We start from the raw sequence: 19,724 nt of genomic DNA on the forward strand, positions 1-19,724 counted from the left end.
ACTATAACTTGCAATATGATTTTTTTTTATTAATAACTTTTTTTTCTCCCTACAGTGCTAGAGATCGAACCCAGAGCATCAGCATCATGCATTCTAGGCAAGTGCTCTACCACTGAGCTAGACCTCCAGTCTAGTTCTTGTTTTCTTTTTTTGTTCATTAACATATAATCTGACAACATGCTTTACTTGAAAAAGGATGATTTCTATATATTTGACACATATGGGGAGGGTTGAAAAAAATGACATGATACTCAGCTACATAACACTAACCACTAACTGTACCATTCTGCTCTTTTGGGTCCAGATAAACTCTTTAGCAATAGAGAAAGGTAATCTCAAGAGATTGTACTTTATAAAACAATTTTAAGTCCCATACCTATCTTGTCATTGAAATAAGACTAGAGAATGAATACTATATAGATAGATCTAAGTGATCTCACTTTGAGGAATGAGTATAAAAATAGTCTGTATTATTAGAACATGGCTGACTTTCTTTTTTATTATTTTTGTTATTATTCTTAATTTTGTTTTGTTGTTGTGCTGGGGATAGAACTCAGGGCCTATGCAAGTACTCTAATACTGAGACATACACTTTCAGCTCCTTTTTTGTTGTTTTTGTTTTTTTCTTTTTTTTTTTTTTAAAGAGAGAGTGAGAGAGGAGAGAGAGAGAGAGAGAGAATTTTTTTTTAATATTTATTTTTTAGTTCTCGGCGGACACAACATCTTTGTTGGTATGTGGTGCTGAGGATCGAACCCGGGCCGCACGCATGCCAGTCGAATGCGCTACCGCTTGAGCCACATCCCCAGCCCTGTTTTTTTCTTTTTTAAAAAATGGGGTACCACTGACCTCCATGCCCAGCTCTAAGATTCTCTGAGTAGATTCTTTGTCATGGGAAATGCCAAGAGTCACACTATTTGGGGTCCTCCCCACATATATTACATGAAACGAAAAAAAGAAAAAAATTCCCTACTAGGGAAAGCTAATTGTTGGCACATTTTGAAAGCTTTTATAAGTAAATGGTATATCAGATAGTACTTCCTGGAAATTTGTGCTACCACCCCAGTGCTTCCTTCTAAGCTTCTCTAATTATAATTTACAGTTTAGAATAGACAAACTCTTAAGGATGTGATTTTTCCAGTGCTTCTTTATATGCGAGGTAAAATAGCAGATGAAATGTGAGCCTTGTTTGCTCAAATCATTGTCCCTTATCTCCTTCGTTTGTTTTGCCATACTGCATAATACCATGCCCATAGATCTGTCTTCCTTGTCATAAGGAGTTACATCCTAAATGAAACAGTTTTGACTGAACATCTGGGGAAGTACGTCAAAACAAAATAATTATGTCAAAATAAAATCAGATTATTGTTTCCCAGCAATCTCTCTCCTTCAGTATTCATGAGACAGGGGTACAATTGGCTTCTAATTGTGCTTAGTTTCATTAGTACAGAAAATTATGCTTTTTGGCACTGTCAGCTTATGCTACTGAACCTACTAATGATATTAAGATTATTGTACACAGCAGTTTCCTTTTAGGGGTCAAATTTTGATAAATTGCATCCTTCTTCCTTATATTTGATAAGTAAAAAGAAGGGACATAAGAATTCTTAATGCATTAATTGGTTATCACTAGTATATTTAATATTCATTATAGAATAGTCTGCAGGAATAGTCCTAAAGAAATATTTTCTAACAAAACATCAGAGTCTTAAACTTTTAATATTTTATTGTATTGTTGATTGAATGTTATTTTACCTTTTTCTTTAATAGTGGATGAGAGTTCTGAAGATGAGTCTTTAACCAGGTAGGATTTCAGAAGTTTTTTAAATTGTATTTTAACTAATTAGGGAATGCAGAGAAAAGAAACCAAGGTTTGTTGAGTGTTCTAGCTGAGCTAGACACCATGGATATAGGGCCCATAGTTGCAGTGGTAACCAGTACCTTATTTTTATCATCCAAGCTTTTAGGGCAGATTTTACTTAGTTTTGGCCAAAAGACCATGAGTTTTACATAAGCAAGATTAGGTAAGTCCTAGACAAGAATTATTTTACTGTAATGAAGAATATCTACATGTAGACCACATTATATTAATTATCTGTGGCATCTATTTAGAGGATATGTTTAATTGATATCTCTACTTCGTGATTTCTCTGTTTTTTCCTTCAGGCTACTACTCTTAACTAGTACTAATGAGCATTTTTTTCCCTAGTCTTTTTACTTCCATGACTATAATCTTGACTTTTTTTTTTCTCTTTTACTTGTTTTGGTGTTTCTTTTCTTTTTTACATTTCTGGCAACTAAATATTCCTTAATAATCAAAGCACATAGAATTTCAGGAGGTTAAGGAACACTAGCAATTAATAAAAATACCCTCTGGTATTTCAAAATGTGTTTAACTTCCTGGCCAGATGAAAACTCAGAGATTAAGGATATTGAAGTGACTTTTCTGGATATCTATAAAGTGGCAGAAATGAAATCTGAACTCATGTTCCTTAGTTCTCAGCCTTATTATCATTCTGTAAGTAAATGTTTTGTTTTCTTTTCTTTTGTTGGTAAGACCCAGGGACACTTAGCCACTGAGCCACATCCCTAGCCCCTTTTATTTTTTATTTTGAGACAGGGCCTCACTAAGTTCCTGAGGCTGGGCTGGAACTTGTGATTCTCCTGTCAGCCTCCTGAGTTGCTAGCATTATAGGCATGTGACACTACATAGCTAGTGTTTTAATAATAGAAGGGGGAAGTGAGTCTAGTTAACCCAAATGCAGAGGATAAGAATGGAATTAGCAAGTGAATGCAATAGTAGAGAATAAGAATGAAAAAATAGAAGAGCACATTTGAAGAGGAACAGTACTGGGTTGGTTAGAGGTAAGGATTTTAGAAAAGAGCCCAGAATATTGAAATTTATGAGAACTTTGATAAAGATGATAAAGGAATTAAGGTCACAGATATTGGGAGTTATCTAGAAAGGAATATTAAAATAGGAAGTTTAAGGGAGTCCTGAACAGGTTGTTGGCTTTTTCTGTTTAGTTGGAATAACTAATAAAACTTCTGATAAAATAATTTAAGCATCTGGGAAGAATGTCTATAGCAGACAGGAATGTGCTATCACCTGTTTCAACCTCAATTTACAGAGGTTTCCTTAGGGTCCCTCAAGCACCAGAGGACTAGAAGTTGTTGAACTACTGGGTTGTAGGGCCTAGGCAGGTATCCCCTCACCTCCATCTCTTCTCCCAACTTGCTAATATCTTTCTTGAATATATGTAGGGTTACAACTGGCTTACAAAGCTATCAGATAGCCCCAGTTTGTATAGTTTGTAAAATGCTTGTGCTGAGGTTATTGAGACTCTGTTTAGCTTGTTTTCCAGGAAGAGGGAAAGAGAGCTCTACCTCTTACCTATCTGAACCCATCCTTGTTTCAGGAATCTGCACTTTTATAGAATGAAGAACCTTTTTCTTTTTAAGGTTTATTTTATTTATTTTTATGTGGTGCTAAGGATTGAACTCAGGGCTTCACATGTGTTAGGCAAGCACTCTACCACTGAGCCACAACCCCAACCCAAACTCACCTATTTTTATTGCATATTTTTGCTATAAAGGCTTTCTAACAAACCTGGTCCTGGTGATCCCTGGCCTACATCAGATGAGGAAGACTCTAATTTTGATACCAAGGTAAAGGTGATTTTGTGAAATTAATTTTCTTGCTCTGAATTTTCTTTTGTGTATTCTTAAATTTTAGTAATAGTCCAACTCTCGCTATATATAGAAAATTAATCAGAGAAAACCAGTTTTTAGAATTTTTACTTTTGATTTTTTTAAAATGTTTTTACTTTTGTAAATGCCAAAAGACTGGTATATACTTTGAAGTAGTGTAAATGTAAAAAAAAACGAGGTGGGGTGGGCTGGAAAATACATCATGACCAGAAAATCATATTAGGAAAAGTTTGCCCAAAATAGAGCAAATATGAAATTTGGTCAAGGATTATAAGCATAGAAACCCACTATTATAAAGATCTTGGGCCTGAAGTTGTGGCTCAGCAGTAGAGCACTTGCCTAGTGCATTCAAGGACCTGGTTCGATCCTCAGCGCCACATAAATAAAATAAAGGTATTGTGTCCAACTGCAACTAAAAAATAAATATTTTTAAAAAAGAAAAGATCTTATTTCATCAGGCACGGTGGTACACACATGTTGTCCTAGTGGCTTGGGAGGTGGAGGCTGGAGGATTGCCAGTTCAAAACCAGCTAGTGATGCCCTAAGCAACTTAACACCCCTGGGTTTGATCCCTAGTACCAAAAAAAATTACTTACACATAAGAAGGATTTTTAATATTTTTGAATGTGAATAAATGAACAAATATATTTCTATTAATGGAGTATTACTTGTATAATGTATATGTATGTATGATATAGCTAATGATATTAGGTTTCTAAAAATGTGACTTAAATTTATATATCCTTTAAATGTTTCATATATTTAACTTCAGGTTAGGTCTATTGAGAAAATGTATCCTCTTTTTTTTTTTGTATTAAATTTTTGTTTTGTTTTGTTTGTTCCTCCTCCCTTACCTTTTTCTTACAGAAAAATTTCTTCAGTGTTAATTCTTTCAATACATTTGTCTCCATTATTGTCATATTTGGTTACATCTTTCTTTTTAGGGGAAGAAGGTACTGGGGATTGAACTCAAGGAGCATTTGACCACTGAGCCACATCCCCAGACCTATTTTGTATTTTATTTAGATACAGGGTCTCATTGATTTGCTTAGTGCCTCAACTTTGCTGAGGCTGGCTTTGAACTCTTGATCCTTCTGCCTCGGCCTCCCAAGCCACTGGGAGGTGTGTGCCTCTGAGCCTGGCTTGTTACACCTTTCTGTTTCATAGTTGAATGTGACTTTTGTTCATCAGTCACTGCCCCACAAGATTTATTCTTCATCTCCTTCATGGAAAGAGCTAAAATTATTATATAATCATTTTTTTTTCATTTGACACCTTATTTTAAGTGCTCCAAATTACACACACAAATATGTTTTCCTAACCTCTTGTAGTTCATAGAGAACTGGGAGTTTTAAAATGATTATTTATACTGCTTGCAATGCCAACTTATATAAATAAAATACTATTAAAAACTAAACTCATGTTTTCCCCTTGAAGTAATTCATGCAAATGTAAATTATGCAAACACATTCAAAATATAACAATTTAAAATTTGCTAAAATGTTAGTTTTTTTTTTAAAGTAAACTACAGAGGGATCATTTTTTTTCTAGAATATGTTGATTAAGAAAATTGTCTAAAGGGGAATGAAGGGAGGAAATGGGGTTAGGAATAGGAACGACAGTAAAATGAATTGGATATAACTTTCTTATGTACATATATGATTATACCACAGACAATCTCCACATCATCTACAACTACAAGACTGGGATCCTAATTGGAATGTTATACTCCATGTATGTTTAATATGTTAAAATACACAGTACTTTCATGTATATTTTAAAAGAACAAATAAAAAAATTTTTAAAAAGAAAATTATCTAATGGATATCATAGTATTTCTATAATAGTTAGAGGTAAGGAGTAATATTTGTGAGATATCTATAATCTCATAATCTTCAACCTATGATAAAATGTAATTTAATAAATGGCAGGATTGGAGTTTGAATCTACATGTGAATGATTCCTAAACCTGTGTACTTTGTGTTAGATTGTATTGTACTGGTGAATATTTGAATTTTCTATCAAATTTGATACTTGTTTTCAAGTGTTTTTTTTTTTCCCCATAGAATTTCCCAAAAGTGAACTTAACAGAGCTATGGACTACTACTCAACAATTCAAGAAAAATCGTAAGTTATTTGAAGATTGACTCTTATTCTTCTGCTATTCACTAATTTGAAATTACAGATATTTACTCTTTAATTGGTTTTTATTTTTATAGGAGCAAAATATGATATTTTGAAACCAGAAAATAGAACCTTGTTTGATAGCAGTGATTCTGATAGTCAAAATGAAGACATGGATGAAACTCTTCCTAAAACATCGGTCAAACAAAGTTTTTCAGGTCCTTCCATTTTGTCATCTGACCCAAATGTAGGTATTTTTAAAGCTCTTTTTTCATGTTTTATTTATATCATCTCCCTAATCTACATAATGATGACAAAGATCCTAAAAGAAATATAAGGCAATAAGATCATAACAGAAAACAAATATAGCAGGGATGGGGATGTGGCTCAAGCAGTAGTGCGCTCTCCTGGCATGCGCGGGGCGCTGGATTTGATTCTCAACACCCCATAAAAAAATAAAAAATAAAGATATTGTGTCCACCTAAAATTAAAAAATAAATATTTTAAAAAAAGAAAGAAAGAAAACAAATATACCAAAGTTGAGATATATGTACAGGAATTCTTAGATATGCCATAATGGAAGGAAAAAATTAGAAAGCAACCCAAGAGAATATGAAACTGAGAAGGGGAACTTATGGGAAGAATTCACTTAAGAAAGGCAAGATAACTATCAAGATTAAATAAGAGAGTTAAGAGGAAAGACATTATAAACACATGTATTAAATGAGACCAGAAACTGTTGTAAAATATGATAAAAATTAGATTTTTCTGAGTGATTTATTGTTGATTTTAATGAGAAACTGAAAGAAAATTTAATTCTTGCTTTTAAATTTAGCAAAGTGATATCTTATATTTAATTCAGAAAAACCTGTGTTCATATATAATGCAAACTGAAATCTGTTTTATGCCTTTTGAGATTTATTATGAATTACTAATTTTTTACTTTTTTGTTCTTATAGTTTCTAACTTAGTATTATTTATCTAATTTATCTTTCTGTTTGGGTATATAATTTTGATAACTGTTTTGGATTTTTTTTTTCTCTTTGTGCATGCTAGACAAGTGCTTTACCAGTGAGCTACATTCTCAGGCCCATGTTTTAGATCTTTTTTGAGAATAAAGAATTAATAGGGTTGGGTATGTATTTTAGTAATACAGTACTTGCCTAGCATGTGCAAAGCCTTGGTTTAGATCCCCAGAAACCAACAGAGAATAAAGAACAAATAAGTAAGCATTTTATTTAATTTTTTCATTGATTTAAATTTCTGATTATATTAATTAGGGTCTTCTTTGTATTGCTGGAGATTGGACCCAGAGCTGAGCACATGCTAGACAAGTGCTCTACTACTCAGCTGCATCCCAGCCCAAATATTCATAGTTGTTAAACCTTATGTGTAAATTCTTTTATCTTTAAAGCCTAATAATTCTGATGATTAGATATTTTTAAATTGTTTTCTTCTTCATATGAATATTGGATCCTGATTAACAAATATTTGAGCAGTATTTGAAAAGTATTTAAAGACTTAGAAATCTTCACCTTGGAAAAGTTTTTAATAGTCTATACTTTCTCCAATTTTTAACCCCCATCCCACATAGTATAAATAGAAAATTAGAACTATTATACTGTTTATAGGGAAACCATGTGAATTTTAAAACTGGGTTTTATACTTTTTCCTTACATCATACTGGTACTTTAAAATACCTGATCTATAATCACATAATCATTTCTCTTTTGTTTTTAAGATGAGGGTCATGTTATGTACCTAGGCTAGCCTCAATTTCCTGGGATCAAGTAATTCTCCCACCGCAGCCTTCCATGTATCTTGGACTTCAGATGTGACCCACCATGTCTTAAGTTTATAAGTTAAAACTTTTAGGATTATTTACTTATTTATTTTGGTACTGGGAATTGAACCCAGGGATACTCTACCACTGAGCCATATCTCCAGCCCTTTTAATTTTTTCTTATTTTTTTTAACAAAAACTTTTATTGTAGTTAGCATTTCTTCCACAGTTTTTTTTTAAATTTTTTTAAAAATTAAATGACAGCAGAACACATTACAATTCTTATTACACATATATAGCACAATTTTTCATATCTCTGGTTGTATATAAAATGTTGACACCAATTCATGTCTTCATACATGTACTTTGGATAATGATGTCTATCACATTCCACCATTCTTGCTAACCCCTTGCCCGCTCCCTTTCCCTCTCACCCCTCTGCCCTATCTGGAGTTCCTCTATTCCTCCCATGGACCCCCTTCCTACCCCACTTTGAATCAGCCTCTTTATATTAGAGAGAACATTTGGCTTTTTTTTTTTTTTTGAGGGGATTGGCTAACTTCACCTAGCATTATCTTCTCCAATGCCATCCATTTATGTGCAAATGCCATGATTTTATCATCTTTTATTGCTGAGTAAAATTCCATTATGTATATGTACCACTTTTTTTTTTTTTTTGTTATCCATTCATCCACTGAAAGGCATCTAGGTTGGCTCCATAGTTTAGCTTTTGTGAATTGTGCTGCTATAAACATTGATGTGGCTGTGTCACTTTAATATGCTGTTTTTAAGTCCTCTGGGTATAGACCGAGGAGAGTGATAGCCATGTGAAATGTGGTTCCATTCCCAGATTTCCAAGGAATCTCCTACTGCTTTTCATATTGGTTGCACCAATTTGCAGTCCCACCAGCAATATATGAGCGTACCTATTTCCCCACATCCTCACCAACACTTATTGTTGTTTCTCTTCATAATGGCTTACATTCTGACTGGAGTGAGATGATATCACAGAGTAGTTTTGATTTGCATTTCTATTATTGCTAGAGATGATAAACATTTTTTCATATATTTGTTGATTGATTGTATATCCTCTTCTGAGAAATGTCTATTTATGTCCTTGGGCCATTTGTTGATTGGGTTATTTGTTTTTCTGGTGCTTAGCTTTTTGAGTTCTTTATATACCCTAGAGTTTAGTGCTCTATCTGATGTATGAGGAGTACAAATTTGCTCACAGAATGTAGGCTCTCTATTCACCTCACAGATTGTTTCTTTTGCTGAGAAGAAACTTTTTAGTTTGAATCTATCGTATTTATTGATTCTTGGTTTTAACTTTGTAGGAGTCTTTTTTTTTTCCTTTTTTTTTTATTGGTTGTTCACAACATTACAAAGCTCTTGACATATCATATTTCATACATTAGATTGAAGTGGGTTATGAACCCCCAATTTTACCCCAAATGCAGATTGCAGAATCACGTCGGTTACACATCCACAATTTTACATAATGCCCTATTAGTAATTGTTGTATTCTGCTACCTTTCCTATCCCCTACTATCCCCCCTCCCCTAGGAGTCTTATTAAGGAAGTTGGGGCCTAATCCCACATGATGAAGATTAGCACCTACTTTTTTTTCTATTACACACAAAGTCTCTGGTTTATTTCCTAGGTTCTTGATCCACTTTGAGTGTGTTTTGTGCATGGTGAGAGATAGGAATTTAATTTCATTTTGTTGAGTATGGGTTTGCAGTTTTCCCAGCACCATTTGTTGAAGAGGCTATCTTTTCTATAATGCACCTTTTTGGCACCTTTGTCTAATGTAAGATGATTCTATCTGTGGGTTAGTCTCTGGGTCCTCTATTCTGTACCATTGGTCTACCAGTCAGTTTTGGTGCCAATACCATGCTGTTTTTGTTACTGCTGCTCTGTAGTACAGTTTAAGGTCTGGTATAGTGATGCCACCTGCTTCATTCTTCCTGCTAAGGGTTTCTTTAGCTATTCTGGGTCTCTTATTATTCCAGATGAATTTCACAATTGCTTTTTCTATTTCTATGAGGAATGCCACTGGGATTTTGATTGGAATTGCATTAAATCTGGATAGTGCTTTTGGTAGTATGGTCATTTTGACAATATTAATTCTACCTATTCAAGAGCAAGGTAGATCTTTCCATCTTCTATAGTCTTCTTTGATTTCTTTCTTTAGGGTTCTATAGTTTATATTGTATACATCTTTCACCTCTTTCGTTAAGGTGATTCCCAATTTTTTTTTTGAGGTTATTGTAAATGGGGTGATTTTCCTCATTTCCCTTTCTGTGGATTTGTCACTGATGAACAGAAATGCCTTTGATTTATGGGTGTTGATTTTATATCCTGCTACTTTGCTGAATTCATTTACTAATTCTAGAAGTTTTCTGGTAGAATTTTTAGGGTCTTCTAGGTATAAAATCATATCATCAGCAAATAGTGCTAATTTAAGTTCTTCTATCCCTTTAATTTATTTTGTCTGTCTAATTGCTCTGGCCAGTGTTTCAAGAACTATGTCAAATAGAAGTGGTGAAAGAGGGCATCTCTGTCTTGTTCCAGTTTTTAGAGAGAATGCCTTCAATTTTTCTCCATTTAGAATGATGTTGGCCTGAGGCTTAGCATAGATAGCCTTTATGATGTTGAGATATGTTCCTGTTAATCCTAGTTTTTCTAGTGTTTTGAACATAAAGAGGTGCTATATTTTGTCAAATGCTTTTTCTGCATCTATTGAGATGATAATATGATTCTTTTTTTTAATTTTTTTATTGGTTGTTCAAAACATTACATAGTTCTTGATATATCATATTTCACACTTTGATTCAAGTGGGTTATGAACTCCCATTTTTACCCCGTATACAGATTGCAGAGTCACATCAGTTACACTTCCACTGATTTACATATTGACATACTCATGTCTGTTGTATTCTGCTGCCTTTCCTATCCTCTACTATCCCCCCTCCCCTCCCCTCCCCTCCCCTCTTCTCTCTCTACCCCCTCTACTTTAATTCATTTCTCCCCCTTGTATTATTTTTCCCTTTCCCCTCACTTCCTCTTGTATGTAATTTTGTATAACCCTAAGGGTCTCCTTCCATTTCCAAGCAATTTCCCTTCTCTCTCCCTGTCCCTCCCACCTCTCATCGCTGTTTAATGTTAGTCATCTTCTCATGCTCTTCTTCCCTACTCTGTTCTTAGTTACTCTCCTTATATCAAAGAAGACATTTGGCATTTGTTTTTTAGGGATTGGCTAGCTTCACTTAGCATAATCTGCTCTAATGCCATCCATTTCCCTCCAAATTCTATAATTTTGTCATTTTTTAATGCAGAATAATACTCCATTGTGTATAAATGCCACATTTTTTTTATCCATTCGTCTATTGAAGGGCATCTAGGTTGCTTCCACAGTCTTGCTATTGTGAATTGTACTACTATGAACATCGATGTAGCAGTGTCCCTGTAGCATGCTGCTTTTAGGTCTTTAGGGAATAGACCCAGAAGGGGAATAGCTGGATCAAAAGGTGGTTCCATTCCCAGCTTTCCAAGAAATCTCCATACTGCTTTCCAAATTGGTTGCACCAATTTGCAGTCCCACCAACAATGTACAAGTGTACCCTTTTCTCCACAACCTCGCCAGCACTTGTTGTTGTTTGACTTCATAATGGCTGCCAATCTTACTGGAGTGAGATGATATCTTAGGGTGGTTTTGATTTGCATTTCTCTGACTGCTAGCGATGGTGAGCATTTTTTCATGTACTTGTTGATTGATTGTATGTCCTCCTCTGAGAAGTGTCTGTTCAGGTCCTTGGCCCATTTGTTGATTGGGTTATTTGTTATCTTATTGTCTAATTTTTTGAGTTCTTTATATACTCTGGATATTAGGGCTCTATCTGAAGTGTGAGGAGTAAAGATTTGTTCCCATGATGTAGGCTCCCTGTTTACCTCTCTTATTGTTTCTTTTGCTGAGAAAAAACTTTAGTTTGAGCAAGTCCCATTTGTTGATTCTAGATATTAACTCTTGTGCTATGGGTGTCCTATTGAGCAATTTGGAGCCCGACCCCACAGTATGTAGATCGGAGCCAACTTTTTCTTCTATCAGATGCAGAGTCTCTGATTTGATATCAAGCTCCTTGATCCATTTTGAGTTAATTTTTGTGCATGGCGAGAGAAAGGGATTCAGTTTCATTTTGTTGCATATGGATTTCCAGTTTTCCCAACACCATTTGTTGAAGATGCTATCCTTCCTCTATTGCATGCTTTTAGCCCCTTTATCAAATATAAGAAAGTTGTGGTTTTGTGGGTTGGTTTCTGTGTCCTCTATTCTGTACCATTGGTCCACCCGCCTGTTTTGGTACCAATACCATGCTGTTTTTGTTACTATTGCTCTGTAGTATAGTTTGAAGTCTAGTATCGCTATACCACCTGATTCACACTTCCTGCTTAGAATTGTTTTTGCTATTCTGGGTCTTTTATTTTTCCATATGAATTTCATGATTGCTTTCTCTATTTCTACAAGAAATGCCGTTGGGATTTTGATTGGCATTGCATTAAACCTATAGAGAACATTTGGTAATATCGCCATTTTGATGATGTTAGTTCTGCCTATCCATGAACAGGGTATATTTTTCCATCTTCTAAGATCTTCTTCAATTTCTCTCTTTAGGGTTCTGTAGTTTTCATTGTATAAGTCTTTCACCTCTTTTGTTTGGTTGATTCCCAAGTATTTTATTTTTTTTGAGGATATTGTGAATGGAGTGGTTGTCCTCATTTCCATTTCAGAGGGTTTGTCGCTCATATACAGGAATGCCTTTGATTTATGCGTGTTGATTTTATATCCTGCCACTTTGCTGAATTCATTTATTAGCTCTAATAGTTTCTTTGTAGACCCTTTTGGGTCTGCTAGGTATAGAATCATGTCATCTGCAAATAGTGATAATTTAAATTCTTGTTTTCCTGTTTTTACGCCTTTAATTTCTTTCATCTCTCTAATTGCTCTCGCCAGTGTTTCGAGAACTATGTTGAACAGAAGTGGTGAGAGAGGGCATCCCTGTCTTGTTCCAGATTTTAGAGGGAATGCCTTCAATTTTTCTCCATTCAGAATGATGCTAGCCTGGGGCTTAGCGTAGATTGCTTTTACAATGTTGAGGTATGTTCCTGTTATCCCTATTTTTTCGAGAGTTTTGAACAAAAAGGGATGCTGTACTTTGTCGAATGCTTTTTCCACATCTATCGAGATGATCATGTGGTTCTTATTTTTAAATCTATTGATGTGGTGGATAACATTTATTGATTTCTGTATATTGAACCAGCCTTGCATCCCAGGGATGAATCCTACTTGATCATGGTGTACAATTTTTTTGATATGATTTTGTATCCGATTCGCCAGAATTTTATTGAGGATTTTTGCGTCTAGGTTCATTAGAGATATAGGTCTGTAGTTTTCTTTCTTTGAAGTGTCTTTGTCTGGTTTAGGAATCAGGGTGATGTTGGCCTCATAGAATGAATTTGGAAGTTCTCCCTCTTTTTCTATTTCCTGAAATAGCTTGAAAAGTATTGGTATTAGTTCCTCTTTTAAAGGTTTTGTGAAACTCTGCTGTATACCAATCCGGTCCTGGGCTTTTCTTAGTTGATAATCTTTTGATGGTTTCTTCTATTTCCTCAGTTGGTATTGGTCTGTTTAGGTTGTCTATATCCTCCTGTCTCAATCTGGGCAGATCATATGACTTAAGAAATTTAGCAATGCCTTCACTATCTTCTATTTTATTGGAATATAGGGTTTCAAAATAATTTCTGATTATCTTCTGTATTTCTGAAGTGTCTGTTGTGATATTGCCTTTTTCATCCTGTATGCTAGTAATTTGAGTTCTCTCTCTTCTTCTCTTCGTTAGCATGGCTAAGGGTCTGTCGATCTTATTTATTTTTTCAAAGAACCAACTTTTAGTTTTATCAATTTTTTCAATTGTTTCTTTTGTTTCAATTTCATTAATTTCAGCTCTGACTTTAATTATTTCTTGCCTTCTACTTCTTTTGCTGTTATTTTGCTCTTCTTTTTCTAGGATTTTGAGATGAAGTATGAGATCATTTATTTGTTGGTTTTTTCTTTTTTTAAGGAATGAACTCCATGCAATGAATTTTCCTCTTAGAACTGTTTTCAATGTGTCCCATAGATTCCGATATGTTGTGTCTGTGTTTTCATTTATCTCTAAGAATTTTTAAATTTCCTCCTTAATGTCTTCTATAACCCATTGATCATTCAGTAACCTATTGTTCATTCTCCAAGTGATGCATGATTTTTCCTTCCTTCTTTTATCGTTGATTTTCAGTTTCATTCCATTATGGTCAGATAAGATGCATGGTATTATCTCTACTCCTTTATATTGTCTAAGAGTTGCCCTGTGACATAATAATATATGATCTATTTTTGAGAAGGATCCATGTGCTGCTGAGAAAAAAGTGTAACTGCTTGATGTTGGGTGGTATATTCTATATATTTCAATTAAGTCTAGGTTGTTAATTGTGTTATTGAGTTCTATAGTTTCCTTATTCAACTTTTGTTTGGAAGATCTGTCCAGTGGTGAGAGCGGTGTGTTGAAGTCTCCCATGATTATTGTATGGTGGTCTATTAGACTCTTGAACTTGAGAAGAGTTTGTTTGATGAACATAGCTGCACCATTGTTTGGGGCATATATATTTATGATTTTTATGTCTTGTTGGTGTATGGTTCCCTTGAGCAGTATGTAGTGTCCCTCTTTATCCCTTTTGATTAACTTTGGCTTGAAATCTATTTTATTTGATATGAGTATGGACACTCCTGCTTGTTTCCGCAGTCCATATGAGTGATATGATTTTTCCCAACCTTTCACCTTCAGTCTATGTATGTCTTTTCCTATCAAATGTGTCTCCTGTAGGCAGCATATTGTTGGGTCATGTTTTGTGATCCATTCTACTAGCCTTTGTCTCTTAATTGGTGAGTTTAAGCCATTAACATTTAGGGTTATGATAATATGATTCTTATCTTTGAGTCTATTGATGTGATGAATTACATTTATTGATTTCTGTATGTTGAACCAACCTTACATTCTTGAAATGAACCCCACTTGATTGTGATGTACTATCTTTTTGATATGTTTTTGTATTTGATTTGCCAGAATTTTGTTGAGAATTTTTGCATCTATGTTCATTAGAGATATTGGTCTGAAGTTTTCTTTCTTTGATGTGTCTTTGCCTGGTTTTGGAATCAGGGTGATATTGGCCTCATAGAATGACTTTGGACCTGCTGCCTCTTTTTCTATTTCCTGAAATAAATTGGAGAGTATTGGTATCAGCAGTATGTAATGTCCATCTTTATCTCTTTTGGTTAACTTTGGCTTGAACTCTACTTATTTGACACGAGGATGGAAACCCCTGCTTACTTCCTCAGTCCATGTGAGTGGTAGCTTTTTACCAACCTTTCCCTTTCAGTCTGTATGTCTTTTCCTGTTGGATGAGTCTCTTGGAAGCAGCATATTGTTGGCTCTTTTTAAAAATTCAGTCTGCTAGCCTATGTCTTTTGATTGGTGAGTTGAACCCATTAACATTCAGGGTTATTATTGAGACATGGTTTGTATTCCCAGTCATATTTGTTTATTTTTGTTATTTAACTTGACTCAGTTTTCTTCTTTAATTAGTTTTTCCTTTAGGGTACTACCTCCCTCTGCCTATTTTAATTGTTGTTATTGTTATTGTTTTTTTTTTCCTCTTCATGGAATATTTTGCCAAGGATGTTTTGTAGTGCCAGTTTTCTAGCTATAAATTCTTTTAACTTTCATTTATCATGGAAGGTTTTTATTTCATCTTAAAATCTATAGCTTAATTTTGCTAGATACAAGATTCTTGGTTGGCACTCATTTTCTTTCAGAGCTGGATATATATTGTTCCAGGATCTTGTAGCTTTCAGGGTGTGTGTTGAACAATCTGCTCTTATCCTAATTGGTTTTCCTCTGTATGTAATCTGATTCCTTTCTCTTGTGGCTTTTATAATTCTTTCCTTATTCTGTGTGTTGGGCATTTTTATATAACGTGCCTTGGTGTGGATCTCTTGGGATTTTGTACTTTTAGCGTCCTGGAGGCTTCTTGAATTTTGATTTCCAATTCATTCTTCATGTTTGGAAAGCTTTCTGATATTATTTCATTGAATAGATTGTTCATTCCTTTGATTTAGACCTCTATGCCTTCCTCTATCCCAATAACTCTTAAATTTGGTCTTTTTATGCTATCCCATGTTTCTTGAATGTTATGTTCATGGTTTCTTACGTTTATAGTAGTGTGTTCTATGTTCTTTTCAAGATTATATATTTTTATCTTCATTGTGTCATGTCCTGTCTTCAAGTGGTCTACTCTGTTGGTGATGCTTTCATTTGAGCTTTTAGTTTGGTTTATTGTTTCTTTCATTTCAAGGATTTCTGGGTTTTTTGTTTGTTTTTATTTTTTTAATTTAATTTAATGTTGTTGTTGTTGTTTTTAGAATCTCTATCTCCCTGTTGAGGTGATCCTTTTCTTCTTGACTTTGTTTATGCAGTTCCTTGTTGAAGTCAGTGATGTTTCACTGCTTGTATTTGCTCTCTTATATATTCCTTGAGTTCACAGAACATTTTAACCATGTATATCCTGAACTCTTTCTCTGTCATTTTTTTCCTGCTGTGGATGCCAATGATTCTAATGATGTGGTGTCTTGATTTGTTTGTGGTACTTTCTTCCCTTGTCTTTTTATGTTGCTTGTGTGTCTTCCTTTCCAGTTCTGTGGGTCTGGGGTGTTATTTTTTTTTTTACCCTATACGTTTGTAATGCTCTTGTAGGGTTCCCAGATCCCTCCTTTGTGGGGAAGGACAATGTTAACAGATCCCAATATCAACAATATATCATCTAAGAACAATTTTTTTGTTATTAAGATGTTTACAGTTTACTCTCAATGTAGAGAAATGTTGGATTCAATTATTATCTAAAATATAATCAGTAGTTTCATAAAAAGATTTACAATTTCTGACGGTAGACACTGGGGTGGGGCATAGGACAATATGCTGAGGAGGAAGGATGTGAGGATGTAGAGTTAATATATCTTAAGAAATGTGAAAGAGAAATCTAGTGAAGAGGGTTAGTAGCAAGAGAATAGACAGGAAGTAATTTAGGGTACACAAGTACATGGAAAGATAGAGTACATAAAACAAACACACATGTATTTAGAAAAATACAGGATGTTAAAATAGTAATATTTGGAGGAGGAAAGAAAAATGAAAGAAGAAAAAATGAAAGAAAACAAAAGAACATATACAACCCCTCTATATTATATTATTCAGCTAACTCAGTCCTCAAAGTCCTATTTCATGCAAAGTTCTTGGTTTCACATATGTTGGGGATGTGAGGGCTGGAGAATAGAGTGGTAGAAGAGAAAGAAAAAAATACTCGAAAGAAGAAACGGGTTGTTGCTAGTTTTAGAGATCTGTATCTTTTTTGTTTTTCTTCTCATCCAATAGGTGGGGTTGTCTATTCTAAGCTGGTGTCTCTGCCCTCAGGATGGTGTAGATAACCAGGATGGGAAGACTGGTCCTGATGTAGGGCGTCTGGAAGCAGGGAGTGCCACTCACCAGTTCCTGCAGGGAGATGGCACTTCACGGGTCTTTTTTGGGGAACTCTCGTCTGACTTGAGCAGCCAGTATTATCTCCCTCTCACTTAGAAGTTCCCAACTGCAGGATCTCCCACACCCAGGCTCACACCAAGTGGTCACACTCCACATCTGCCCAACTGAGAGCTGTTTCTGTGTTGGGTGGTCACTGTGCCAAGTTACTGCCACCAAGGGTGGGGGGAGTTGGATACCTGGTACCTGGCCAGATGGAGATATGATCTGAGAGCTGCCCCCACCAAATAATGGCGAGAAAGGTTTCAAGAAGAGGCAGTCTGCTTCTATCACCGGGGTATCTGGGTAAGTGGGGGGAACCAGGAGATGACATTGTGCTGTGGGTAGGTAGTAGCTGAGTGACTTGCGTGGGAGCGGATCACAATCTGGAATTCTGCAGATGTGCTGATAGGTGATTCTGCTAAGCAGCTTGAGAGCCATGCATGGGCTAGAACTGTGGGCTTTGGGTTTAGGAATCTAGTATTCCATAGTCCTACTGAAATGCTGAGGCTCTGAGCTCTGTGTGGGGGTCACAGTGCTGGTGACTTCTACAGAAATCAGCTGTATGGGGGTCCTCTTACACTCTCCGAGATGCAGTATTCCAACTAGATGAGAACTGGGTCAAAGAGTGACACAGAATGCTGCCTTCCTCTTGCCCGCCATCTTGGAATGCTCCTTAATTTTTTTAGTTTGAAACTGGATCTCACTAGGTTTCTTAGGGCCTCACTTAGTTAATGAGGCTGGTCTCAAACTTTTCATTTTTCTGCCTCAGCCTTCCAAGTCACTGGAATTATAGGCATGTGCCACCATGCCAGACTTAAGATTTTTCGTTAAAAGGGAGTCTTCTTGCAGCATCTTGAATTAGTATCTTAGAATTAAATATTTTCATTAGATTAAAAAATGCATAATAGTATATCCCAGAAACAAGTATTTGCATATATCAATAAGAGAATGTTTTTTATATCATTGAAATAAGTGTTGATATATATATTTGAAAATGTGGTCCCCCGTTTTTCAACCTCTTTTGTTCATTTGTAAAATTTCAGAGTTCTATGTAGGTTTGCTTTATTTAATTATAACAGTTTAGTATATTTTACAGAGTTTTATTTCTTTGGTCCACATGCATTTCCTCATTGAGGTCATATATTTCTACTTTGAATGTATTTATTCAATTATGGCATTTAAGTCCACTGAGTGCCTTAAATTTTATATGTTCTCATCTTTAGACATTAATGTAACCCTTTGCTCACTCTATGTTAATCTGTCATCCATTTCCCCATTGTAGTAATTATCACATTGTAAACAGCACTGAAACACTAAAGCTAAGAAATTTTGAACTCAATCTCTCTCCCAAACCACCAGACTAGTTCTGTATATTCTGCTTACCATTTTTTATATCATATTACTGGGATTCACCTTCTCACTTGTCATTTTGAAATATATTTCTCTTGTTCTCCCTTCTGCCATAATGTTCATTTAACTATACTTTGCTGCCCAAGTGACATTTTAAATGCTAAAACTTATCTGCTTATTAAATAGATCCCCATACATGAAGGGGAAAGTTCACATTCTAGCATGACACATATTTTTTGTGCTTTGGCCCTGATCCTCCTGTTTTATCTATTAAATCCCATTCCTAGAACCTAGTATTCCAGTTGTACCACGTTACTTCACTATTCTTCATTTGTTGTGTGATTTCATGCCGTATCCTTTTGCTGTCTTGTCTAGAATAACTTTCACACTCTCACATTGTAGTTTGTATTTCTTTTGAAATGAGACCCTGTATTTGCAGCATTCCCAGAGCTTTCTAGGTAGAACTGACTATTCTGTTCTTTTTGCGCTTAACTGCATGCATTTCAAATGTAGAACTAATAAATTATACTTTATTCTTATTATTTCTATATGTCTCTGTTTCTACTTGATAATAGAAGGAATCTTTTCTATTTTCAATTTCTCCCATGATAGTGCTTAGGATTTAATAGATACAATAAATGTTTGTTGTTTAACATGTTTTCTCAACTTGATTTTCCTTTCCTCTTTTTTCAACAGGAAGGGGCAACAAAGCCAATAATTGGAAAAGAAGAAAATGGTACTAAAAGTGCTTCGCAAGATCAAACAAATAATGGGAATTTGACTTATGTTGATGCAGGACACAAAAAGAGTAAAAGTGGTAACTTAGTGAATATCTATGAAAATTTTTCTAGATTTAAAAAACATTATAAAGAATAAAGTGTATAGATTCAAGAAAAGATACCTATTTCTTTTACATTTTACTTTTGCTGTTATTCTCCTGCAACCAACTTCTTCTTGAAACTGCATTAATCTTCTGAAATTCCTTTTTGCTCTTCCATTTTATTTTGTTGAAATATTATGAATGGAGATAGACTTGTACATATATTTCAATTTCTCAGTAATAAGTATTATTACTGTATCTGTTATACATTTT

The 19,724-nt window shown here is 34.8% G+C and overlaps 1 protein-coding gene across 3 annotated transcripts in view; it reads left to right on the forward strand.

The window, feature by feature from the left end:
* Positions 1–19,724, forward strand: part of ANKRD30A (ankyrin repeat domain 30A) — a 117,608-nt gene that overhangs the window by 11,686 nt on the left and 86,198 nt on the right. For all 3 annotated transcript variants that reach the window (XM_081267464.1, XM_081267465.1, XM_081267466.1), the window contains exons 6-11: positions 56–97; positions 1,769–1,802; positions 3,595–3,667; positions 5,776–5,836; positions 5,929–6,080; positions 19,328–19,448. In XM_081267464.1, coding sequence (XP_081123590.1) covers positions 56–97; positions 1,769–1,802; positions 3,595–3,667; positions 5,776–5,836; positions 5,929–6,080; positions 19,328–19,448 — 483 coding nt within the window. The remainder of the gene's footprint in view (positions 1–55; positions 98–1,768; positions 1,803–3,594; positions 3,668–5,775; positions 5,837–5,928; positions 6,081–19,327; positions 19,449–19,724) is intronic.

This window comes from Spermophilus citellus (genome assembly GCF_964194105.1).
Source record: "Spermophilus citellus genome assembly, chromosome: 15".
In the NCBI taxonomy this organism is placed as follows: domain Eukaryota; kingdom Metazoa; phylum Chordata; class Mammalia; order Rodentia; family Sciuridae; genus Spermophilus; species Spermophilus citellus.